Here is a 27262-nt window from a genome sequence, read left to right as displayed (position 1 = left end):
GGAGTTTCAGGTTATGGTTTCCTGGTCCTGCAGGTTAGATTAAACCTTTTCTCTTCTTTTTAAAATTGTATAGTTACATGTTCGAAGCAAATCAATCATTTTTCTTCTTTCAGCTGCTCTCTTTAGCGGTTGTCACAGTGGATAATCTACCTCTATCTCACTGCAACTTTAGGATCTTCCTCTATTACACCGTTTCCTCCTTCACTACATTTGTGAATCTTTTCTATTATCTTCCTCTTTCCCTCCTGTCTGGGAGCTCCATATATATCCACTATCTCTCCTCTGCACATGTCCAAACCATTTTGACCTTGCTTCTCTAACTTTGTCTATAAATTGATCTGATATACTCATTTCTAATCCTGTCCCTCCTGGTCATTTCCAGTGAAAATCTTGGCATCTTTAGTTCTGCGACATCCAGCTATGCCTCACATTCACATCTTTTTGACAGTGCTATATTTTCCAACCTCTCTCTCTTTCATTCACATGTGTATTCTGTCTTGCTTTTACTGACTTCTATTCCTCTTCTCTCCTGAGCATTCCCCCACCTGCATCATACGGCTCTCTTCTGGCTGCTCCCTATTCTCACCACAGATCACAATGTCATATGCAAATATCATAGTCAAATTGTTTTCCACTGACTTCCCCCTTACCGATTTGCTGCATTCATCCATCCTCTTTCTCCCTCCCTTGCTCCCTGCTCTCTCTCTCTCTCTCTACATTAATTAGCTCAACAGAAAAAATTCTTATAAAATTTAAATTGAATGAGTTGAATTGGCAGCTGTCTAAAGACTCAATAATTCTCTTCACAAATATAAAATTGTATTGCTGGGCTGTTGTATTATTTTTTGATAAAGCCCACTTTATTCTATTCTATTCTATTCTATTCTAATTGTCAAGTGTCAAATTCTATATTTAATGAATTTGTTAATTGAAATGTTATATAGCAGTTGATATAAAGATTGAAAACAAGGGAAAATTTACATACATAGGTTTCCAGTTTGCCATAATTTTGAATAAAATATACTCAGAATGCAACAGAAACATTTAGCAAATTTGCCCAAGTATGATGCTTATCTCACCGTGTGCATAAAGTAAAGCACTGAAGTTCACATTAAATTCTGAGCTAACCACATCCCCCACCCCACCCATTCAGTGTTTATTTATTCTAGAGGGAAGTATTCTAACACAATGGATAACACTAGAAATCACAGTTAATCTATTTAAAAATAAAGTATTAAGTTAAGATCACACAGTCCAAATCTTTTTATATACATAAACAATTAAAAATATCAATGAGTGCATTTAGGCAACCAAACAACTTTCATATATCATCAATTATAACGATAGATTATATATTCACAAATCACACTGGTGCTGCTTTTTGTCTTTGTAGTGGAGTATAAATATGTAAAGCAGTCATTGTAGGATCATAATAATCAGTTTAATGCTTTTAGAAATTATAGATTCTTTTTTTTTTTAAACTTTTTTTTTACTGCACACTCTTTGTTATTTCTTTTATTGTGTATTCTTATTTTACTTCATTTTCTGATTTGTATTTTTATATTGTTATTGCTACTACTTACTCCCTCTACTCACAGATAGGCCTTTATATATATATATATATATATATATATATATATATAGGTGATAAAAGCAAAATTTAAACGTGCTCTTTACTTGTGGCTATGTGTTTGAAACTGTGAAAATGCGAACAAATCAAAACAAAACATTTTCCTAAATCAAAAAGTAGATTTTACCACTAACAACCGCGAGGATCTGGAATACTATTTCATACTTCAATAGTTCTTAAAAACTTTTTTCCTGCAAACAGTGTCGGACAAAAACACGATCCAATCAAAACGACGCAAATGGTTGACAAGCAAAATCACGGACCAATAGAATAACTGTAAACATGCTGTAGAGGGGCGGGATTAGGGTATCCTGTGTCATCAACTCACGGGGCTTTGTTGTTCTTTCGGGATGGAAAGACGGGACAAAATTTCTTTAATTCTTTGTAAACAGTCTGAGTTAAACGCCCGTAACATTTCATTTGGATCAGTATAATCAAAAGCGGTTATCGTACGGATTTGAACTGATCTCTTCTGGTGAAAAGTGGCGTGTTTGTGGGACCAACTCAGTTCAGCGGTGAGCTAGCTAACCTCTCCGGGAGGGTGTCCTGGCTGGAGCGGAAGGAATTCCAGCCACTGAAAGAAGAGCAGAAATCTCTGCTGGGATGCCCCGCTTAAGTTGGAAAAAACTGCATTTTACGATTCCACCTGGAATCGTGACGATATAAATCTTAAATATGTGCTTGCTTGAATGGTCGTAAACTACAAAAACAACTCTGTGGTTTTATAAGTGTTAAGTTAACGTGCCAGTTCTAGCTAGCCACGTAGCTAACTCTCAGTGGGAAGGCATTTAAAATGGCGGAAGGCTGGCCCATTCCTTCGGCCCTTATCTTCATGCTGCTAAGTTTGGGTGCCTGGGCCAGTGAGACTTGTCCTGCTCCTTGCTCGTGTTATAAAACAGAGGATGAGGTTCATATTCTGGACTGCAACAGAAGAAGGCTGTCGATGGCTCCAGTGGAAGTCCCAGATGGGATAACCCAAGTGTAAGTACACATCTGGATGAACATAACTGAAGTTAGCAGAGCTAGTCCTTTACTGAACCGCTGCACTGATTGGTTGCTCAATAAAAGATTGGATAGTAATATAGAGATACAACCAATTTGAATACATTTTAACCACTTAACCAACACCTTTGAGTATTTTAAGGATAGGTAAGATTATTTTTGGAAATATACTCGTTGTTTGTAACTTTTGTTTTGTCATGAAGAAAAGTGTGATATATAAACCTCTGCTCACAGCTTATAAGGGACATCAGAGTAAATTTGTTTAAAATCTCAGTTATGTATGGCTATTTGACTGATGCAACTTTTTCATTTTTGTTTAAATTTGATTTCAGTACTTTGAATCACAATGAGCTGACTGTTTTTCCCTATCTTGGCGATGTCTCCTCAAACATCACAGGACTTTCTTTGTAAGTACAAAATCCTCTTCAGGGTTTGTTTTCAGTTATGTTTTTTTTGGTCTTTTCTATCAGCACTCAAACTAATTATTAAAATATTCCTTGAATTCTTCTGCACATTTAAACACTTTGTAAAAAAAAATATTTGTACAGTATTTAATGTTGGCTGAATTTTTATGCTTTGTTGGATGTTAGATTAAAACATATTTATACAAAAACAGTGGAAGACACCACCAGAGTCAGTCTTTTGTTATTTTCCCCCCCCATTCTTTCACCATGTTAATATTTTAATTAGACTAAGAATGCTTTAGTAAGCATTGACATCATTAAAACTAATACCTTTTTATATTTGATATATTTCAGAGTCCACAATCGGATCACTGAGCTGTCAATGCTTCACCTACAACCATATGTTTCCCTGGAGACACTGGACCTTACATCCAATTCCATCTCTGAGCTCAAAGTTGGATCCTTTCCATCTATGCAGCTGAAATATCTGTAAGTCAAAGTCATCTTTATTATCAGTACTAGGACAGTGTGTGAGACATGCAGTGTTAAAATATGGTTTAACTCTACATTGACTTGCTTGTATGACCGTGAATAAGTTTGCAATTGGAAACATTCTGTGTAATACAACAGTAAGAAGATATTCATAGTATTGGAGGAAACACATTAGAGCAAAGCGTCACATGCTCTTACGAGAGTACTGAAAACACCTTGTTTTGTTCAGTTTGGCCTAGAAAGCATTTTATTGCAAAGCAACCATTTTTGTAAATATTTACTTCACGCAGTATGCGTAACTACAAAGGAAGAATGATTCCTTCTGCTAAATTTGCTAGTAATGTTTTTTCTTTTTTTTATCTCATAGTAATTTAAGCAACAACAAGATCAGCGTCCTGGAGCCTGGCTGCTTTGAAAACATCTCCAGCTCCCTGTTGGTGCTGAGGCTGAACAGGAACAGATTGACTGTGCTTCCATCCAAAGTCTTCAAACTTCCACAACTTCAGTTCCTGTAAGTATAATAAAATGCTGTAACATTATCACTCAGTTGGTGAATTTTAATTTATATAACAGATGCTCTTATTTTACTCAGTTTTGCGCAGTTTTACAGTTAGGTTTGTAAGTTATTGGACATTGAAACTTTAAAAAGAAAGATTGCTTCTGTACACAACCGTGGATTTTCAAGTTAAACAATTAAGACAGAATTGAAGCTTTAACACACATCGTGCCCTATTTAGAGGATAAAAAATAATTGGACCGTTGCCTGACAGTTCCATGGGCAGGTTTGGCCTTCTTCCTCATTATTTAATGACAAATTAAGCTGATAGAAAGATAGAATTGTTTCCAAGAGTGTAACTTGCATTTGGCTGCTTTTCCCAGAAAATCTAAATATGAAGTCCAAAGAGATATTGATGCAAGTAACGGGGGGGTGGAAAAACCACAATAAACCAATTTGAGAAAAAGAGCCAAAATTTTATGCTTGGCCAAATCGACGATCTGGTACATTCTTTAAATGAAGGAATGAACCATTCAGCTCCAAAAGACCTAAAGGCTTGGATGACCACAAAAGTGAGTGATTACACAGTTCTTCCCTTGGTTACATAAAACTCTTTTACAACATCTAGCGTAGTAAAGAGCAATCTTGAGGGGATAGGTGTTTCATTGCTAATGCCTACAGTTAATAGATGCCTTTATGGATGTGAATACATCATGTCAGTCACCTGTTCTGAAACTAACAGAGCATACCTTTCAGTTACTGAACACAAAACCTAATTTAGAAAGACCCAGACACAAGTAGCAACTGAATGCAGCTGCAGCAAACATTTGGCAGAACATCTTAAAGTTCGAAACACAGCATTTGGTGGTGTTTGTGCATTTCAGATTTCAGGCAGTCTTTGTCTGCAAATTGTTTTCAACAAAGCAGTAAAAACAATCCTTATGTAAAATTATGTTAGTTTGTCCAATTATTTCTAAGCCTCTGAAAAAGCCACACTACGTATAAAAATGGCCATAAATCTTAAACAGTTAATGCAAAACATTTCTAAAACCTTTGTAATTAAAAGCCTGCAAGTCTTGAATCATATCTTGATTTGTATAATTTTTAAAACCACTGGATTTAAAATCGAGCAATGTGGTGTTGTACAGAGGCAAAATTCCAAAAACCTATGGATCCAAATGTTCCTATTCGAGAAGCTCTGTTGTGTGAGTTTGTTTATGTATAAAAACACTTGGTTAAAGAAAATGGATTCTTTGTGTTTGTAGTGAACTGAAGCGGAACAAGATCAAAATTGTTGACAGCCTTACATTCAAGGGGATGGACTCCTTGAAATCACTGAAGATGCAGAGGAATGGCATCACTAAGCTCATGGATGGAGCCTTTTTTGGACTGAACAACATTGAAGAATTGTGAGTGCAATCTTTTGGACTTTATATTTAGCAAAAAATGTGCAGCACCTATGAAAAAATCTTGCTGAAAAAAAATCTTCCATAAAATGTTCTCACCTATGGTTCCCCCTGCAGATATGTTAAAGCAATAAATTGATTTAATACAGTTATTTTTGTCAATAATGTCGCCCCCCCCAGGGAGCTAGAGCACAACAACCTAACAGAGGTTAACAAAGGTTGGCTGTATGGCTTGCGCATGCTGCGTATCCTGCGGGTCAGCCAGAATGCTGTTGGCATCATTGGACCAGACGCCTGGGAGTTTTGCCAAAAGCTTGAGGAACTGTGAGTCTGTTTGCTTCGTTGCTACAATCCCAATGTAGCTAAGAGTACTTGGAGCAGTTACTGTTATCTTGCTGCACTGTGTTTGTCTGGGCTGGTTCAGTGAGGTCTAGCTTCTACCTAATGCACCATATATGGTGTTTTTGTGAAAACAGCTCATTTCATCCTTAAATGTGGACTAATATTACCATACAGAACATAGGGAAATTGTTTTTAGTTAATGTTTGTCATATTTGTGGTTTCTTTGAACAGAGACTTGTCTGGCAATCATCTGACTAGACTTGAGGAGACAGCTTTTAAAGGTTTAGATTTCCTGGAGAGCCTGAACCTGGGAGAAAACTCTATCAGCCATTTGGGAGAGGGAGTGTTCAGTGGCCTGTCAAGTCTGCGCACCCTGTAAGTGCAATGCCCGAATCTGTCTGCAGTATGTGTTTATTATTTGTGGTTAGAAGTTTAATGAATCTCTGTAAACGAATTAACTCAAGTCCTGTTGGCTCTGCATTCTCATTGAAGGCTTCTTGCAAAAGTAGGTCTGCACTTGTTTCTTTCTACATTTGTAGTTTTAGTTTTTTGTTCTTGAATTCTTTCCAAGTAGTTCAGAGAAAACTGTAGAAAGTACCACTATTTCAAGTCCCCATCTTATTGTAGTGCCATGCAAATCTTTTGTTGTCAATGGTGTACATTTAGATTTAGATTAAACCACTCTGTGTGTGTTTTCCATAGATGTATGTTTTTCCGGCTTTGTGTTCTTTGTCCTGAAATTTACTTACACACAATTGTGATTCTTTTTTTTTTTCTTCTTCTTTTTTTAATTAGTTAAAATGTGAAAAATCTACGTGAGGTGTGTGCATCTCCACCCAGATAGTAAAAGTTTCAGGTTTACAGTGTTTTTGTCAGTAGCCTCTCAACATTCATGTTGGAGAGGCTTCACTGTCAGAAGCACTTGTTGGTTGATCTAGACCACATGTTGGCAACCTTCAATATCAAAAGGGCCATATTAGGCCCTTCCACCAAACAATGGGAGAAAAAGAGCTGCGCATGGGGCTGATGGGGTATTGAGGGGGACTAATGTAATTGGGAGAAGATAAATAAGTACATATAGTGTATGTATTAATAGGGTTGGGGTTAGCTCTAATCCTAAACTGCAGCTTTTCAAAGAGTATCTTTTGGGGTTGGACAGTGAAGTGACTGGAGAAAAAGGTAGCAGGAAAGATTTTGGTATGAAGATGGTTAGCAGCAGGGAGATTCTCCTTGGTCTCATCTGTTGTTGTATCATGATGTTCTGATATTGAGTCAGGCAATTTCATCTTCACCACTTTAATGTAAGGGCTGGGCAAGGTTACTGTACTGGAATTCCTGGATAGCACCACTGTTTTGACTGCCGTTAAAGTAGGGCTGCTCAATTAATCGAATTTTAATCACGATTACGATCTGGGCTTTCAATGATCATTAAAAATGACTGAGCCGATTATTAGCCCCTCCCTCATTTATCCGCGACACCTTATAAACCGGTCCGTGGCGCAAAAAAGGTTGGAGACCGCTGATTAAGAGGACCCGAGGGAAGCTTGGAAAGCTAAGCAGAAGTTATTTGGAGAGGAGAGTGACTGCCGTTGGTTGAAAAGAGAGGTAAAAAAAAAAACTTCATTGGTTTTGCACACTATTTTATATTATTTTTTAAAGTCATTGTTAACCCTTTAAATCCGGTCAGAGCAGCACGCTCCGTTTTGTGTAACTATTTTTAAATCCCTGTAGAACCTGAACCGTGTAAGCTAGCTCAATAATTTGTTTTGCATATGAAACCGGAGGAGTTGTACTTACATCTTATGCCATCAGCTTATCCTCGGTCACGGTTTCCTTCCACATAAAGCTTTGCAAAAATTGCATAAAAAGTGCTTGCAGCAACAAAAACATAATATTCCAGAAACACGCTTTGCCGATCCATCAGCTGTTCGTAACACTTCCCACAGTGAAACAGATGTCAGCGCGAACTATCGCATGTCCGCCATTTCCTGGCCGAAACCGGAAGTGACATCATTTTCACGGAAATGTAGTTTTTTTTACTTGTAGGCCTTAAAAGCCTATACTGGTCATGTTTGACTTTTCTGAATAGTTGCTGGGATGCTTAGAACTCGAATTGCACTGCTGGAAATAGTTTATTTTGATGCACCTGCTGTTTTCTTTGCAAATTTGCATCATAGGATTGTTTTTTCGTTTTTCCTGCAGTATATAAAAATTGCTGTATCTCCAAAATAAAACTATGAAGACACTCAAAATAAATTTCCTGTTGTTGTAAACTATTTTTTGCAACTTTTTTTGTATTTAAAGTTTTGAGGGATAAACCTCTTAAATTTCTCCAAGTAGAAATATATGTAAAAAAACCAAAAACGATTTTCAATTTTTTTGTAGTTTATTGCACTTTTTTGCAATTAATGTAATTAATGGACTTAATGCATACATATTATTAAAATATGGGCTATAACAGTTGCATAGCAACTTGAAATGCTCCCACAAATGGCACTACAACATGTAAAAAAATAATATAAGCTCTGGCGGACTTGGTTCTATAGTAGGTCTTAAAGGGTTAAATAAATATCGTCAAATAATCGAGATTTCAATTTCAGTGAAAATAATCGTGATTATCATTTTTGCCATAATTGAGCAGCCCCTACTTGCTTTACAAGTGGATTATTTGACACAGTCTAACACGGTTGTTGTTGTTGTTGTTGCTGCTGATCTCGAGCTAGGACATGTTAATGAGAGTTTTTCGGGTTTGCTTGTTTGTTTTAAAGTAAGGGCTGTATTTTAGGTTTAAAACCAAAGCTATTAAAATTCTGATTAGCAAAATATCAGCCCAATTAATCGAGTATATCTTCTTCATCCACAGTTTATCTGTGAGAAAGTTATGAACTCATTATTTGCTGCACAGAGCTCTCTTTAAGCCAGTGAACTACAATGACAAAGGGGTTGCATTTGGGATTTTGACCATCTCGGGATCTTTCATGGGAGAGGGGAACTGGTGAGTGCAGAACTTCTTTCAGAGGTAGCCAGGCATGAGGAAAGAGAAACAAAAGAGCCCATGACCCATCCTGTAAACACAAGGCCTCCCTGGACTTGCAGTGGCCCCATGAACTGTCTCAGTGCTAAACAGAGCCAATTATTTCCCCTCATCACAGCGGCAGGAGCAGCAAGCTGTGACATAGTGTGGAAGTATGGTGTCTCAGATTGTTAGTCTTCTAACGAAGAGTCACTGCTGCTGGCAACCCCAGTGGTGGTAATGTGTGCTCTTTGTTCTTTGCAGGAGAAGCCTTTAGATGTTCAGCCTGTGTGTACTGTGTTTAATATCTAATATGAGTCTCTTTGCTTTTCAGAGATATCCGTAATAATGAAATCTCCTGGGCCATTGAAGACTCCATTGGTGTATTTGATGGCATGAAGAAGCTAAACACTCTGTGAGGGCATGATATGAATTTTAAAAATTGTATTTTTATATATAGTATGCAAGTTTGTAAAATGTTTTTGTATTTAGAGAAATAGAGCTGGTTTATGTTAAGATACTTTACAGTGCATCAAACAAATGGCTGCACAAATTTTCAGAAAGGTTAAATTATATTGTAATGTTTAATATACTACATATCTGTTTTTAACACATTTGATTTATTTAGTTCTCCAATTTATTTCAATTTGCAGTGTAATTTGTTTCAGATGTTATAGCAGCCTTCACAAAAGCTGCTGGAGCAGTGACTTGTTTTTGTAATAAAGGATGGCCTAGGAGCAGGCTAGTTTGAACTGTTCACTTGGCCTCGTGTGAAATATCTTTATTTTTTCCAGAATCCTACAACAGAACAAAATCAAATCCATCACAAAGAAAGCGTTTGAAGGCCTGGAAGAGCTCGAGCACTTGTGAGTAAAGCCCTTATCTAATACTTTTTAGCCATGCAGTCATTTTGATATCTATTATTAAATGTTTAAACATAGCAGAAAGGTTTATTGTCCTGTTGTTGCGTTACACTTCTGACAAAAATGTCAATTTGATCAAACTGGTGTGTTTAATCCATATTTGTGTCCCATCTTTAGGGACCTCAGCAAGAATGGTATCATGTCGATACACCCAGAGGCGATGTCTCATATGAAGCTGAAAGTGTTGTAAGTAAAACAAAACCAAACACAGAAATATCCTACAGCTCTCATGCGCATGTATTAGCTGGTATTTTCCTGTGTTAATGTTTGTTAGACTGATTTATTGTTATTGACCTCATTAAAAAGGAATTACAATGATTAAGAAACACTGCAGGGGCAGTGATTTACATTTTAAATTGGCGTCACTGAAGCTTTTAAACAGGGAGTCATTGTTGATCCACCATAGCAATTTTAATTTTGTTGCCCCATTTAAAATCTTTATTTATTTATTTATTTATTTATTTATTTGGTTGGTTGGTGAAATTTAAGGCTAAATATATTTACTGGGTTTATATCTCCAAAAGTTGATTCTGTTCATCCGGACGTAGTGTTTTGTGGGAGAAACGTTTCGTCACTCATCCAAGTGACTTCTTCAGTCTCAGCTGACTGCAGCGTGTTTTGGGGTTTAAAAGCCACAGAGACCCGGTGTTTAGAAAAAATGCGTCTCAACTGCTCCGATACTCCTGACACATACGTCCAGATGAACAGAATCAACTTTTGGAGATTTACTTTCCTGGATGATTGAGAATGCATCAAGATACTGGGTTTATACTTTTTTTTTTTTTTTATTCGCAGTTGGCCAAGCAAAGACTTCTGATTTAGTTTTTGAGTTGCAGCAGCCTTTACTTAGTTGGGACAGCTGTCTCCTGTGTGCGAGGAAAGGGAGCGGAAATGCAAAGTCTCTCACTGTTTTGAGCTTTTGATCAACCCATCTTAGGAGTGTCTCTCAAGCAGTGGCTGGCTAAATGCCCCAGCTGCTGTCAAACTGACAGTACTCATATCCTCTTGTTAGTAATTAGTGTGCTACCTTAATAGAATTTAACAGTATCTGCTTTGCAAGCGGATAAAGTGGCTTGGTTTGATAACTTGACTAGAAGAAGATGGCAGCATTCCTCTAATTAAAATGTATTTTTGTACAAAAAAAATAGAGCGCAGTTCTGGAGGCTTTTTATAGCCTTGAATCCAATTTCATGCCACAATTTAGATCCTTTTGCCATGGTCCAGCTGACAGGTTGACTAAAAGGCTTTATAAACAGATTTAGATGTTCACCAATAACAATTCCCTGTGTGTTTCACAGGAATATAGCTTTATTTGGAAGCTATATAAGCTTTATTTAGATATCTGTAAATGGCTCACTTTAAATTATTTAAGATTAAATCTTCTTTTCAAGTTAGTATGTGGAGGTTTCTTTTCTAAAAGAATAAATTCTATTAACTCTCTGAAGAGTGAGTTCAGATGAATCCCTGAAATCCCAGATTAATTTTCCCTTTATTTCCAGTGGTTCAATCTCATACTTCATTAGTAGAATCATTCCGTCTTATATTACTATGAGTCATCTCATGTTTCCCAAATTACTCCTCTATTCTCAGTGTCCTGAACACAAGCAACCTGCTGTGTGACTGTCACATGCAGTGGCTGGGTCCTTGGTTGACAGACAGCCAGTTCCAGCAGTCTGTCACTGCTATCTGTGCCCATCCTGTGAATCTGCTCGGTCGCAATGTCCTGTCCATCAGCCCGGAAGAGTTTGTTTGTGGTCAGTCTTTTTTTCTTGTTTTAATTATTCCCAGCCTGCCATTATAGATTCTGTTGAATAAGCACAAAACATATAAAACAATGTTTATTGGTATATGGAAGAAAAGACTAAAATTAATATTTATTTTGGATGTTTTGAGAGTGTCCAGCGGATTATTTCACTTAAAAAGATCCAAAATACGTGAAAAGTTGTTTTGTTTTTTAACTTGTCATTTTTTGAAAAGCTGTATTTGTTTTTTTGTTTTTTGATACTGTGTTGCATTCTGGTGGAGCTTAAAATCTTATATATATATTTCAGTTAGAAAAATGTTTCTTTTATTTCCTTTGTTTTTATTTTCCCAAACACATGTGCCTACACAGATGATTTCCCCAAGCCTCAGATCACAACTCACCCAGAGACGTCTGTTGCACTGCGGGGAAACAATGTGACTCTGAGCTGCATTGCGTCCAGCAGCAGTGATTCACCAATGACCACAGCCTGGCGGAAGGATGGGGAGGTGCTGTATGATGCAGAAGTGGAAAATTATGCCCGGTACCAAGAGGGAGAGCTGATCTATACCACTGTGCTTCACCTCCTCAATGTGAACTTCACCGATGAGGGGCGTTACCAGTGTGTGGTCTCCAATCACTTTGGTTCCAATTACTCCAACAGGGCCAAGCTTACTGTCAATGGTGAGGATGTGTTATCTCTTTAAATGAACGTGATCAGTGATTGCCAGTTCTTTTTTGGTTTGTTTGTTTTTTGGGAGGTTTTTGCGTCTTGTTCACTTACCCTGTTTAGGCTTTGGGTTGCTGGTTTTGCCAATTCACTGCAATATATCTGCATGAAGTTGATACTTGTATATAGTTTATTTGTTAAGTAGTATTGCTACCCATTTGACAGTACAGTAACTGGGGAAAAAATTAAATAAGAGAGAGGTACCCTAAGGTTTTATCTCGTTTTCATACATATATGGTATATATCAGTATTTGTTTCTGTCTGTACCATTGTATTCCACCCTTGACTTTCTATTTTCTGTCTTTCAGAGATGCCTTCCTTTCTTAAGACCCCCATGGATCTGACAATCCGGACTGGGACTACGGCCAGGCTGGAGTGTGCTGCTGAAGGCCATCCATCACCACAGATTGCTTGGCAGAAAGATGGAGGCACTGACTTCCCTGCTGCCCGAGAGCGCAGGATGCATGTGATGCCTGACGATGACGTCTTTTTCATTGCTAAAGTGAAAACAGAAGACATGGGAGTGTATAGCTGTACCGCTCAGAATGCTGCTGGCAGCCTGTCGGCAAATGCTACTCTGACTGTTCTGGGTGAGTCAGCCATCTGTTTAACTGAGTTTTTTTTTGTTTTTTTTTTATCTACTGGGGTCATTTCAGATAACTCACTACTCCAATTGGCCGCTCATTTATGTCTGTTGCTCATTACAAGCTCTTGTTTATGTGTTGCCGCCCTGCCAGTTTTAACTAATGATGACGTAAAAGCAAAAATTCCACATGGCCTTGTTATAACACGACCATGTGGAATATTTAAAGGAGACTGCCTGGCGCATATCCGAAATCAAATATAGTATTATATTTCTTAATTAATGTACTTGCAAAATGTGACTTGAGCTACTTGCAGGAGTATATAATGACTGACTGTCCAATTGGCGGAGTTTGTGATTAATCATTAAATATTAGTGCTGGAGAAAAATTGTTTAAAAAATAGCACACATCCATCTAAACTGGCCACGGATGACTTAAATCAAAAATGAGTTCATCCTCTTCTTTTTTTTTTTTTTCCCTTTTCCTCTGCAGAAACCCCATCCTTCATGCGGCCACTGGAAGACAGAACAGTGGCCCGGGGTGAAACTGCTGTGCTTCAGTGTATAGCTGGAGGCAGCCCTGCTCCTCGTCTCAACTGGACCAAAGATGATGGGCCTTTGGTCCTAACAGAGCGCCACTTCTTTGCTGCAGCCAATCAACTTCTTATCATTGTTGATGCTGGTCCAGCTGATGCTGGGAAATACACCTGCATCATGTCTAATACTTTGGGTACAGAGCGTGGCCACATATACCTGAGCGTCTCGCCATCACCAAATTGCGATACAGGCACAGTGTATGACCAGGATGCCTGGACCACTGTGGGCATCGTGGTGATTGTGGTGGTGTGCTGTGTGGTTGGTACTTCGTTGGTCTGGGTCATTGTAATCTATCACATGCGTAGGAAAAGTGAGGACTACAGTATTACCAACACAGGTAAGTAGTTTGGACACACAGCCATCTGTCCTGTAACATAAATGTGCCTTATTGAAAGCTTTATCCAGAAAAGATGGCTGCTTGTAAACTGAAATGTTTCCGTGGACACTTTGTTTTGAAGTCATGACATAGAACTGAAAATATGTTTCCGTTACAGATGAGATGAATTTGCCAGCAGATATTCCCAGCTACCTATCCTCTCAGGGTACTTTGTCTGAGCCTCAGGAGGGTTACAGTAATTCTGAGGCTGGGAGCCACCAGCAGCTCATGCCTCCCCTCTCTAATGGATATGTCCATAAGGGCACGGACGGTGGGTTACCTGCCCTTTGAGTTTGAAACAGAAAACAATAGTTCCCTTCTGCATCTACAAACCAAACTAGATATTTCAGTAGTATCCTGTCAGTATTTATGAAGGATTTTTCTTGTGCTTTAATGTAAACTTTAAGTGACATGAACCATTTCTTTTAATGTTAGTGGTCTGTTGAAAATTAGTCAGCAGTCTAGTTTAAAGTCTGAGGGTATGTCAACATTGTGATCACAAGACTGCAGAGTCTTGTAAACAAGTCAGTGCTGAGATGACAAAAACAGAAACTTCCCATTTTATAATGTACCTTTTAAGGGTTCGGTTGTTCGGGAAATTCCAGTGTCTCTTAGGTTCCTATTCCTTCATTTATGTTTTGGATCAGCTCCCCGCTGAAATAAAACTGTAACTAATTATCATGTTGCTCCCAGGTGTGTGTTATGGAGACACAGGCAGTGAGGTGGAAACTGAAGGGAACAGCATGCTGCACTGCAGGGTTGGCTCGCTGTTTACTGGCCGTAGCAGTTTCCACCCCGGGGAGCCTCGTGAGGGACTAGCTGGAGTCCCCCCAGGTGAGTGTCATTAACACAAGTGTTTGGGCTTGCTGCCTCACCAGCAACGGCCTTGGCTATAGGTATTATATTTCTGCACTGACTCTTAAAGCAATTAATTGATTTAACAAATTTGTGTTCTGTAGTTATTGTTTTAATGCCATCAACAGCTAAGCCAACCAACCAAAATATTGAAATACAGCTAAACCTAAATATACATAATCTTTAAATGTGTACTGGTTTGTATGCAGACTGTTTTAAAATGTAAAATTCTGTTCCAGGTCTTGTCTATAAAAAACAAAAAGAACTTCAGAGTTCTTTTCAAACTGTGGAACCATATAATCCACCTTTCATAATAGTTTTGCATAAAATGTATGGTCATAGTAGTTTTGAGAAGAATCTTAAGTACACAGATTATTGTATGGTATGACACCAGTCATGTGCTTATGTAATATTTGTTCTTTGTTGCCAGGCGGTGCAGGTCCTCTAGTCATTTGCTCTGACTGCTATGACAATGCCAACATCTACTCTCGCACGCGGGAATACTGTCCCTATGCTTATCTGGGGGAGGATGATCCACTGGACAAGACTGTGCCAGGTCTGAAGGAGAACCTCAGTGAGCATGCCCAGCATGAGGACGCAGCTCTGAATAGCCTCACTAGCAATCAGGACTCTTCTGTCTTTTTCACCTCACATGATAAAAGACTAAGCAGCCACACTCCTCCAGAGCACTATGGTGAGAGTTGTAAACAAAAATTTCAGTTCTACTTTTTAAATCAATATGTTTACATCCTAAGTTTATTGCAAACTACCAAGCCCTTCCCACTGAGGCAAAATTTTGAAACTTTCCACTCTGACATCTAGTACCTTCTTCAGTGTTAACAACATATTATTTGTAGGCTCAAGGTTGAATTTTGCAGACATCTTTTTACACATAATGAACATTTCGGACATCAGTTCACAGTTCAATAAATTTGAGATTTTCCAGTGAACAGGTAAAAAAATACTGGAACACATCTGAGTTGAGTTTGTAAATGTGGCATCTCATCATTAAAACTGCATGATTCTGAAAGTTATAAGCTAAAACTGATTGTGGAAAAAGTTACTTTGTTAAAGCATAACAACATCTAACTACACATTTAGTAATATGAATATAATATTTGAAAATAAAAAGCCTTGGGCCTTGGGTACTAACAATGAAGGTCGAGGTCAAATGCTTAGCCAACCAAGGTACCAAGGCCCAGTATTTTGTTTTGAAGTTTGAAGACGATTCATAAAAATTGGGCAATATAAAGTTTTTACTGATTTTTCACATTTGGTGTAACCTTGACGTTGAAATCTTGATAATGTTATTGGTATTTAAAATCACACAAAACCTGAAATTATATTTTGAAAACCCTTGATGCTAGATTTCTAAAAAAAACAAAATAACAGAAGCGATTAAATACTTCCTTCGGGGGAGAATGATTTTAAATTCTTCTTGAACTTAACAGTTCTTTAAGGTAAGACAAGCCAATGCAAATAGCACTGAATGGCACTATTGTTGTAAACAGCTATTGTTGTTGAATGTCTTTGCAGATTCACTTAGCAGGTCTTTCTGGAGAGAAGCAGAAAATCTATCTTCGAAGCCACCGCCTGGAGCATCCCAGATCCCAGTGACTGTACATAGGACGCCTCCTCTGACCTCTGCAACTGATGGAGCAGTAGAACAGAGTGAAGCAGAAGTGGGCTATTCACCCAGTCAATGCAACCAAGACCACAGAAGTGCCTCTAATAGGACTAACCCTCAGGAGCATCCAGCTCCCACATAGGGTTTTTCATTCTGGCCACATTCTGCCTCTGACACTTTGTTGCTGCAACCCCCCCATCTCACATTCACCCTTCACCCACTACCTCCAAAAAGACTCCTCATATTCTGCCAAAGATGCTCTCTTGTATGTTTACATTCCCCTTTAATCAAGAGGACATACTAGTGTGCTCCAGTGTGGAAAGACTTGCCACATCAGACCGGATATGTGGACAGGTGATTAAAGTGACCTCCTTTCTGACATCTCCACCTCTGCAAGACCTCTTTCCTCCCAGAGCCTCCGCTCTCCTTTGTTCTCACCCAAGAGAAAACTATGAATGTATGCTTTAAGAGCCATGTCAGATGCTGCCATGAGAGAACACAGAGACACGGTCGAGTCCTCACAAGCTCTCATCTGGCCCTGGTACTGTGAGACTAACATATGCTGTGCCAGTTGATGTCATGCTGGCAGTTTTGTCTCATTATTCCTGGTACAGACACCTGTTGGAGCAGCCTAGATGACTTGAGAAGAAGTCGCTAGAATACTGCCTCTCAAGCGGGAAAAATGGGGGTTAAAGAGGGGACAGTGGTAGTTCCCTGACCAGCAGTTTTTGATGGATAATATTGGAAAGACCCTTGAAGGCATACCTACATTCCCACAGCCATCCTGACTGACTCAAACTATGCTATGGTATCCATTTATGCAAATCCCAGAGACATGACATCAAAATATGGTGTATATTATGAATATATATGGATATATCATATATTATCAAAACTTAGTTTTTTTTCTTTATGTCAAACGCAGTTGATAATTCCATATTTTATGTCTTCGTAATGATGAGCAGTTTGAGGACAAAGGGTACAGTTGTTATTTTGGTGTGTTTGTTTTTATTTTGTTTTTTTGCACATGAGACAATCACAGTTTTGCTGTCGACCACTTTCAGTTATTGTCTAATGGATGGCCTTTTAAACAAGCATTCTCAGTAGCCTTGATCATGTGACATGATATTTTTCATGCTTTTTTTTGTTTGTTTAAATACAGTATGCACTGATTTGTTTTCCCTTTTCTCCTATGTTAACAGGCACTTAATTTAATGGTGGCAAAATTAATTATGCAGTGTGCATGACTTTTTTTTTTTTTTTTTTTTTTAACAAGTCGATTTATCATCATAGTTTATTCTCTCAAAGCTATTGTTCCTTCTATGAATATTATGTAACCCTAGGTTTCCACTTAGGACTGTGAACATGAGAATGTAATGTATTATTTTATACATGTATGTATGTGTACATAATACTAGTTATTAAATTCAATGTTCTAATAATCCATTTGCTGACAGGTTTGACGGATGAGCTGCAGTAGCTTTGAAAACATTAAGCTTATTTGTTTTAGGTTTCTGTTGTCCCACAGCTATTCTCAAAATCTTATGTTCCTTCAAGTAGCAAGATAACATTTTTCTTGATAATGGGGTGTTATTTTCTTAGAATTGAAAGACGGCACTCCCAACAGCTGCCTGGCCTCAGCAAGCTGTGCTCTTTCCAAATAAGAGCTATTGTTATTCTTTAGGTTTGCAAGCAAAAATGCCCCCGTTAAAAGAATGTCCTGTCCCATCAGTTTTGATCTAATGAGTTGTTCTTAAAGTCTTCTAGATTATTGCACTTTGAAGTTGTTCATCTATGATTGTTTCTGAGTGGTATTTACTCAGTATTATTCGAAAATTACACTTAGCTGCCAGTGTATTAGATAAACCTAGCAAAAATGAACTCATTCAAATAGTGTTATTTTGCCGTTTGCGTACCATTTTAATGAATTTAAAGTGTTTTTATTTAAATTTTATTAGCAACTGACTCAACTGTGCAGTCATTTTGTTGGGTGTAGTTAAATGTGTTTGTGCTCTATACCAATGTGAATAGAAACATTGCTTGTATACAGTCAAATTGACTTCTCCATAATGATTATACAGTTGAGTAAATACCTTACCAAAGTTTTCTTTTTTTTTTTTTAAACCGAACAAGTCTAATGAATAAGGATTATCCTAACTGCATGAGTTTTTAGTTAGGTGCTCTAAATAAACTGGCAGCTGAGTGTATGTCATGTTCATATTTTTCTAGACCTTTTTTTTTTTTTTTTTTTTTTTTTTGCATATAGTTGACCAACACACGTTTGAGAAATGGAGTATTCAAAGGTACTGAGTCGAGGCACAGAAAAAAATCACAAAGTAAAAAGTTCATCTACCATGCGCATTGTAATGTAGCTTGATGCTGTGTCTTCCATGTAATGTCAGAATATCTAATTTATGTGTCATCAGTAACTTCTCAAAAATGCATTGATTAATATTTTCCAAGAACTTCACCTCCTTGCTGGTACGTGCAGACATGAATTGTATTTTGTTTCCACTTTCTTCTACCTGCACATTCCTATAAATTCCTTTGAATAACATCAACTGTTATTGGCATCAACTTTCCCGGCCCCTCTGTATTTTTTCTATTTTTTCCACATTTCTTTTTTTCGGTGGTGGCACATTTGTGTGTCGATGTTCCCAGACCGTTGGTCAAAGTCAATTTCATGCCCCTCTTAAGCGATACAAAAATTTAAATGAAAACTCACTGCGATAAGTTATCCTAATGAAGCTACATATCTGGGAGGCCGAAATCAATTCAGTGTTCAATACTTTTCACCAACGCAGCCTAAAATAATGTGCATTTGTTTTGTTTTCTGAAATGCCCTTTATGACTTTATACCAAAGTTTAGCAGTAACTGCTCTGGCAATATCCAATGCTGCTTTTTGTTTTTTACCTTGTTTCCTGTACATTCTGTAAAGCATGTCTAAAAAGCCTTTTTGTTACATAGCCATTATTCAAACATTAAACGTGAATTCTGATCATGTCTTTCGAATCTTTGTCTCCCTCTTTACTTAAAGTGGATTTTCTTTCTTAAGCTGTTGTTAAACATTTTCCAAAAAATCTTCGGATGCTCTCTGAAATGTAAATAAAAGCAACACACTGATTTGCACATCCCTTAAACTGCATCTTCAATTTAATGCAACATCTCAAATGTAGTGTTGATTTTGGAGGAATTCTTTCATATGTTAGCAGATTGGACAAATTGGTCCATAACTTACTGACAATTTTTGATGTGAAACAAAAGAACCCTGGGATTTTGCCTTGTACATAAATAATAATGAAGACGGAAAGAGTCAGGATCAGTCTGTACAAAAAAAATCATACATTCATACTGAATGGCTGTGACTTTAGAACACTAAAGTGGGACTGCATTAAATCACACTTTTAATAACAAAGACCACTACACAGGCTCAGGAACAAATTCAAATGGAACATCACATGATGACAAAATTTCATTTAAATGACTTTGTACATGGCATGGCTGTTAATGCCAGGCGGACTGGTCTGAGTATAAGTAGAAACTACAGATCCACTAAGATTTTCCTGCACAAACACGTGGTACTCGCAAGGTGTGTGTCAGTGAGCATGAATACCCAAAAGTTATTTACAGAGACCCAGGTTAAAGTGCTACCTTTATGGAAGTCTAATCAACTACATTTTCTCAACTGCCATGGTGATGCTACCACGGCCGAATTAGAATAACCAATTAAAAGTAAATGCAGAAACATTTTGACCAAGGCAAAACAAACAAGCAAGCAGAGAACGCAAAATCAACAGAGAAATGCACTACCCAAATCCCTCCCAGGTCACTTTCTCCTGGAGTATGATACTGTGGATGAACGATAACAGTGATAATGTTAGCTGCTACTCCTTCATGCCATCTTGTACGACAAGGCAGTTGATTTTATTCAATTTTGCTTTTTATCAGTTCATATTTCAAAAGCCATCTGTGTGGATATGTGAGTGCAATAGTGCACATGGCATAGGCAACTTTCACATTTGTGAAGGCACCACTAATGCTAGACTGTAAGGATTTCTTTTTATTGTTCATATATTCATACTTGAATTGCACCATAGGTTGCCCTCCATATGATCCCATCCTTTTCAGGAAAGATTGCTTATTTTAGCAAGATAATATCAAAGCACTTTCAGCACCTTTACAGTGGCACAGCTCAGGTTTTAAATTGATGGACTATGAAAGGAAAAATAAAACAAAGAACCGTTAAGTAGCTGAAATCCTATATAAATTAATAATAAAGGGAAAATGATTCAAAATGTAACTGCCATGGCAACTAATAATACTAATAAACTAATCAAATAATACTATAAATGAAAAATAAATAAAATGAAAAATAAATAACTTCAACTTCATTTTTTTTTTTACATTGTCTGTGAGAGGAGATGATTATTTTTTTTTATCTACATTTAATATAGTGTTCAGGACTCTTTTGGAAATGGTTTATGTGAATTCATAATAATATGTGACATTGATTGTGATTTTTTTTTTTATCTGACCCCATCAATTTAATTTTCAATGAAAACCACTTCAAGTAGTAGTTTCTACTGGTTGTTATGGTATTTTTCCTTACTCTGACAGTAGGCAACTTGGAAGAAAAATCTAATTATGTGCTAGAAGGATTTAATTTTGGTTACAAATAACTACAGCACAGCTGTCTTAGAAACGACATGATTTCTGGGCACACCATGGAACGATTTAGAAGGCCACGACATCTATAATCTGGATTTAGTCATGTCAAGCCAACACAAAGCCAGCTAATATGGGATTTTAAAAATGTTAGTTTGTCATAAGGCCTGACTTCAAGAAAAAGGCCTCTTTTTTTGTCCCCACCCGCATATATCTAGCAAAATCCCAGGAAACAGTGGAATTAAAATGGACAGTTCTTTATCCCTTTAAAGTGTAGAGGTTGTTTGGATTTCTGCTGCGCTCCCTGGTCCTGATCAAAGATGCTGTTAATCATCTCCTAGTAGCCGGTGAATTACTCAACACAATGTCCAGGGTGGCAACTGTGTATTTAAACACAGACTTGATGGATCATATCCAGAGAACAGAAACAACTACAGATTCATAAGTGCTACTGATGGTACAGTATGTTCCCATCTTCCAGTCATCCAGTTAATGAACTCTACTGACATCCTTACATGGCAGTAACATTTCACTGTCCTACTAGTCAACTTGACATATCCATGGGAATGGATGTCTGTATGTGTGTGCCTGTATGTCTGTGTCTATATGTCAGGTTGGGTATCAGACGCCACCTCTCTGGGGACATCTCAGGACCTCTAAGGTATCTCCCCCCACCACCACTTCCCCTGCCAGTGGCAGATGCTCTCAGACATCGGTGCGTTGGTGGTTCTTTGTGTCCGGGGGTGGGCGTCCAGGTACACACCGGCTCACTCCTTGGTGGCTGCTTATCGGGGCCTGGAGCCTGGGGCTCGCTCGGGCCACTTCGGGGGTGGGGTGCCCTCAGCCTCTCGGCCTGGGGCTCGTTCACTCTGTCACAGCTGGCTGCCAGCAGAGCTCACGGGCATGTCACTGCAACCCCCCCTGGCTTCTGCTCCGCGGCTGCTGAGTGAGCCCTCATCTGGGACTCTCCTCAGCTCTTTCTGGGACAGTGGCGCAGCTGCCCCTCTGTTGGTCTTCCTTGGTCTCTTGTGTTCTGAGGGCCTCTGGATGTCTGGAGTTTTGATCTCCTCCATACCTGCTTCATGCCCTGGAGGACGGGGCTGTGGCCCCCCACACCCTCTAGAAGATCATTACATGAAGGAACCTTTTAAAACAAGCGTGTTCATGCTCACAGGTGTACAGACGGGTGATCACACCCACAAACTACACCCTTTTTGGCTCCTACCTCAAAGCACACTGTGCGCTGTCGAGCTTACGTGCTGCACAATAATGTTTAATATTTAGTATTTACTGTTATATTCCCATATATCATCGTGATGTTGTTTATTATGTTGCTCTTTTTTTCTTTTGCTTGTTTTCTCTTTTTTCTTTCTCAACAGGTGATCCAGGTGATTGATATATGTATTTTTTTCTGCTTGTTTTGTTTGCTTTTGTTTTTTGCCCTTTATCACCGTTCCTCTTCCCCGCTGTTTTTCTTTCCCTCTTTCTTTCTCCCCTTTCTTTTCCCCAGTCAAATCTGTCCCGTATTTAGCAAGTGAAAATAAAATAAAATAAACAATAAAAGGTGAATCAAATAGACCATTACGGCAAGGCTGGGATGGTCCATTTGGTAAAGTAAATCCGTTGGGCATCTTTCTTCGCCTTTAGACAATAATTCTGATGGCAAAAGAGCCAAACGGGACAGGCAAAAAAAACCAACCAAACAAAAAAACTTGACACATCCAAACTGTCAAAATTTGTCACACTGTATTGAAGATGTTTTGAAGAGGTTTTCAATATGCCATGAAACAACAGCTACTCATCCCCAGAAATAATGAAACATATGCAAGCTTTAATGTACTTTTACACCTACACTAAACCACGTCTGCAACATCCTGCACTGTATTATCAACATACAGTCTATTTAAATCCAACATTTAAAGACAAAGGAGGTGTTATACTCTCTCATAGTGTATATCAAAACACCTAGTTTTATGTAAACGTATGATGCAAAACCCATGTTCTGAAGATGGAATCTGCGGGGCTGGATGTAGGTGGGAGTGCAGTTTTCTCTTGAGTAAAAGGTCAGGTTTACAGCAGCAGAGCTATTTATATGATAATAATCTAAATGACTTAAAGGATTTTTTTATACCACAAGATGTGCTGTAATACTGTTTTTGTTGCCTCTACAAGTAAATGAAATCAGTCATTTCATGTTTTTCTGATTTTTGTCAGTTCTTTGTCTACTTTGTCTACTCTCTCCTGTAGTTTGTGTTTTGTGAAAAATGCACCTAAAGGTGCTGGTGCAGAACTGTTTACATCAGTAGGTGGCGTAGTGTAGACGTTAATTTTGGAGACCAAAAATTACCTCCCCAAGCATAACTCATTCATTACGAACGCAGGGTCACAATTAGATGTAATTTATTTTGCATGCTTAATATTAGGATTACATGCTTGTGCGTTTTAATTAGTCCGATATGACACATCTATTCCACCAAATACAACAGCACGAGTCTCATTTTATATAGAAAATAAGCTGAACTTGTTCGTTTTTTCAGGATCTAAGATGACATCAGGTTACTCTAATCGTTGTTGCTCTGGTACAATAGCCTATGTTGTTCAGTTCTCATTTTTTCTTTTTTTTTTAAATTTCCATTTTATGTTGTACCGCATCACACCAGAGGATGGAGCCAGCTTGAGAGTCTAGAAAACACTGCTGCTGTTGAGCGTAAAAGGGGAGTTTCGGAGCTTGGCAACATCTCTCTTGACGGTGCCAGGTGTGTTCAAACCTGTAGCAGACAAACGCTCGCAGATGTCTTTCAGCTCAGTCATCATGGGCTGGATCTCAAAAGCGTAAACCGCCAACCGGTAAGCGCTGCCGCCCGTCTATTTTCAGCCTACCCACAGGTATGAGGGATTTCTCATTGACGCACTAAATTTCAGCGTCTGACACTCCACGATCTATCGCCGAGTAAGTAAAAATATACTCTGTTTATATTTTTATTACTACTTCACGTTTTGAGGATCCTCTACAAGACGAAGGAAAGCGCGGATATGGTTCCAGAGAAGCAATGGAAAGCATAAAACCTTGATTATCTTCTGGTTAACCATATCGCTGCAGTCAACTCTCCTGTTTTACGCACAAAAAGCGCTCGGAATTATTGAAACCAAGGCAACTGTGCGCACACCGGAGCATAAGCCCGTGGGATGACAGAGCTCAGCGGCAAATTCACGGGTGAAGATAAGCCTCATAAATGTCAAGAAGATGAAATTCCCTGCAGGTCGCGAGAATAACTCACGAGGGTTTATTAGGCCGCATCACTTCGCGCTCATTTAACAACAAAAAGCCGAGGCGACTCCTACCAGTTAGATTGTTAGTTATTTGAAAAGGGGACAACCATGTCTAGAACACTGAAGAAGAAGAAACACTGGTCCTCTAAAGTGGTGGAGTGCGCCGTGTCATGGGGGAACCTGGGAGACTTTGGCTCCGTGGTGGAGGTCCTCGGAGGAGCAGAGCTTGGACAGTTCCCCTACCTGGGCCAAATGAAACTGGACGTGCTGGTGTGTCACGTAGGGAAGCTTCCCTACTACGGAGACGTTCTGCTGGAGGTGAACGGGACGCCTGTCAGTGGACTTACAAACCGGGACACACTGGCTGTCATTCGTCACTTTCGGGAACCGATTCGCTTAAAGACCGTCAAACCAGGTGCGTCCACTACTTTCAAACCTCATCGCTACTGCTGGTGTGCAACTCGAGTTTCTGTTTTTGTAAGATGAGCGTTTTGATAGGTTACACACACTAACCCTAACTACCCACATGCGTATGTACACCAAGTAATGCAGGACTAATTATTGATGATCATCACAACTACACAAACATTGATATAACTAGTTTTTAAATTCTTTTGGTACTTACAATATAAACATTTATTAACCACCTCAAAATAAATCAGAAAGGTAAAGAAAAAATATTAGTCTATCCCTGTCTACCCGCAGCTAAATAATTCTGCACTTCTTAAAGGACAGCCCAGACTTAGACTATAAATCTCCTACTGTCTCGGAGCATCTAAGTGGCCAATTCGACCACCACTTTCTCGGGGAGAGCAAATAGTGATAATGGTAATAATGGAATGCAGCCCAGTAGCTTCTAAGCTAAGTGCACTTACATGCATAGAAAGAAGGCCTAATTACTGCCACCCATTATTCAGGCTTATTTGCTGCCCGTTGGACAGAAGTTGGTGTGGATAACTGCTCTGTGTTTTATCCCACTGTCCCATCATTCCCCATCCAGCTTTCTAAGGATGATTGCTTCAACATCCCAATTAATGCTGGGATGGCTTGGTAATGCTGCTGTTGCTGCACTGTGGCTCTGACCCAACCTGAAGTAAAGGGTTTTCGTGACACTGGTGGGGCAGCTTTGTGGTTTTAAGTTAGAGGGAGATGACTTTACTTTGACTACATGCTGGAGCTAGAATGTCTAAACAACAACTACTAAGGCTGTTGAAAAGGTTACATCAGCAGCAGCAGCTGAGTCTCAGGACCTCAGGCCAGAATCCCTGAAGATCAGCTGTATGTGTGCACATGCAAACTTGTGGTGTGTCTGTGCGCATGTGAGTGTTTTCATCCTTAGAAGTGTTTCAGCATTTTTAAATTAATAATGTTTTATATCTTTTATAAGTAAAAGATTAAAGGCAAAACTGCCTAGATCTATGAATACAGAGCCTGTTAGTGTGAATGCACATGAAGGTGTGTGTATTTCATGGCTTTACACTCTGCAGAGCTCCTTACACCATGCTCTCTGCCCCACTAACCAAGGATGATTAATAAAGGGCCTGAAGGAATGATAGAGCAAGGCCAGGAGAGAGAGACACAGTGGGAGAGAGAGGAAAGCAAAAGGAGAGAGACATGAAGGGAGACGGGGAGAAAATCGGCTCTGCCTTTGCTCCAGGCTCGACTCCCACGCAAGGCTGTTTTGGTCTTTAAAGCTCACAGGGAAGTAATAGGTGGCAAAGATGGCAAAATTCCTTGTCACATATTTCTTCACTGTCATCCTTACAAGTCTGACCTAGATGCCCATACGCTCATTCATTAACATGCTCTTCACTGTTCCTTTAGCAAAGAAGACCTCACAAAGCCCCCCGGCATCAGCATACAGATGGGATTCTTATATTGTATGGTTACGTATTATGTATCTGTGCACATCTGTGTTGTGTGTATACATTCCTATGAGGTAGCTTCATGTTTAATTCACATCTCTTACATAATTGAGTTAGCGAGTGGATTTTCTCCACTCTGATGGAGGAAATAGGCCTAGATCAGCTGTTACTAGCAAGCCCACTAAGCCACTTTATTAGTGGACAGAGTCCCTGGGACTACCAGATGTTCTACTATACTCTTCCCAGTTTCTTCTTGTGCTCTTCCTGTCTTGCCCTCTGGAGCTGATGGGCATCCTACAAAGCTGACATGTGGGGCAGAGTGAGGAGGGAAGACAGAGGTGCAAAGACAGAAATGGGAATTTGAGGAAATGATAGAGGGGAGATGCGAGAAATGATAGAGGGGAGACATACCCCTCGTCTGTGGGGGGATTTGTCTCGCTTAGCCTTTGATCGAAAAGTGAATGTGAGCTGAAAGAGTTGTAGAAACTATTTCAAGTAGTCTTCTATAGTTTGCTCTGGTGCATTATAGTATATTCTCTAGAGGCTGCCTAGAAGTCTCTTTCACATACATCCTCACATGCATAGCCTTTTGGTATTACAATAACAAAGTTCATACTATGCCTTTTCTAAGGCTTAACAACATGCCACAAGCTGGATGTGCCCATTTGGTATCTTTGATTAAGCTAGGAGATGCCTTTATTAGAAGCTTTGCGCTCAGAACAGGAATCTATTTTTGCCCGTACCCCCAGCTAAAGCGCGGAAAAGATGTCTGATGAAAAGCTTTATGATTGGCATCCCAGAATTCCCTTTCCGCTGCACAGTTATTTTCTGCTGTGCCTCCTATATGTTTGCAGCTTCAGTCACTGTGCAATCAAACATACTTGCAACCTGTAACCATTTTTGTGCAGCCGAATAGATGATGACTCTGGCATCAAATGAATAATTTCACATTGGAGTACACAGTGGAGCTAGTGCAACAAGCCTTCATTTGTCTTATAATACTAAGATTAGCTATGTGAATGTATGAAACGCATGTAAACAAGGCCTTGCTTTAAAATTGATGCACCCTGGTTCTTCTTCGTCTACGTCAGTTGGAGACGGAAAACGTAATACATATAGTCATGCAATCTAACAGTAGTCACCAAATTACAGGTTTATTTGAATGAAATGGTAATTGAGTGAAATACTCAAACATCTCTGGGGTGTGTGAATAACATTATTTTGATTTGGAAATGATATTCATT

The 27262-nt window shown here is 38.9% G+C and overlaps 2 protein-coding genes across 2 annotated transcripts in view; both read left to right on the top strand.

Annotated features, from left to right (window-relative positions):
- Positions 1–1948: 1948 nt before the first annotated feature.
- lrig2 (leucine-rich repeats and immunoglobulin-like domains 2) lies at positions 1949–16574 on the top strand. The gene is made up of 18 exons (XM_085353433.1): positions 1949–2611; positions 2965–3039; positions 3391–3525; positions 3896–4039; positions 5290–5433; positions 5611–5754; positions 6004–6147; positions 9120–9200; positions 9580–9651; positions 9826–9894; positions 11299–11462; positions 11822–12133; positions 12488–12769; positions 13256–13696; positions 13854–14006; positions 14429–14569; positions 15021–15284; positions 16127–16574. The coding sequence occupies exons 1-18, from the start codon at positions 2424–2426 to the stop codon at positions 16357–16359; spliced, it is 3186 nt and encodes a 1061-aa protein (XP_085209559.1). The 5' UTR covers positions 1949–2423; the 3' UTR covers positions 16360–16574.
- Positions 16575–24261: 7687 nt separating this feature from the next.
- The window catches only part of magi3b (membrane associated guanylate kinase, WW and PDZ domain containing 3b), a 122424-nt gene continuing 119423 nt past the window's right edge, over positions 24262–27262 (top strand). The window contains exon 1 of the mRNA XM_085353435.1: positions 24262–24568. Coding sequence (XP_085209561.1) covers positions 24262–24568 — 307 coding nt within the window. The remainder of the gene's footprint in view (positions 24569–27262) is intronic.

This window comes from Diplotaxodon limnothrissa, linkage group LG5, assembly GCF_057381915.1.
Source record: "Diplotaxodon limnothrissa isolate DT_005_m linkage group LG5, D_limnothrissa_male_GT1.1, whole genome shotgun sequence".
NCBI classification, from domain to species: Eukaryota; Metazoa; Chordata; class Actinopteri; order Cichliformes; family Cichlidae; genus Diplotaxodon; species Diplotaxodon limnothrissa.
This window is presented reverse-complemented; position numbering and strand designations above follow the sequence as displayed.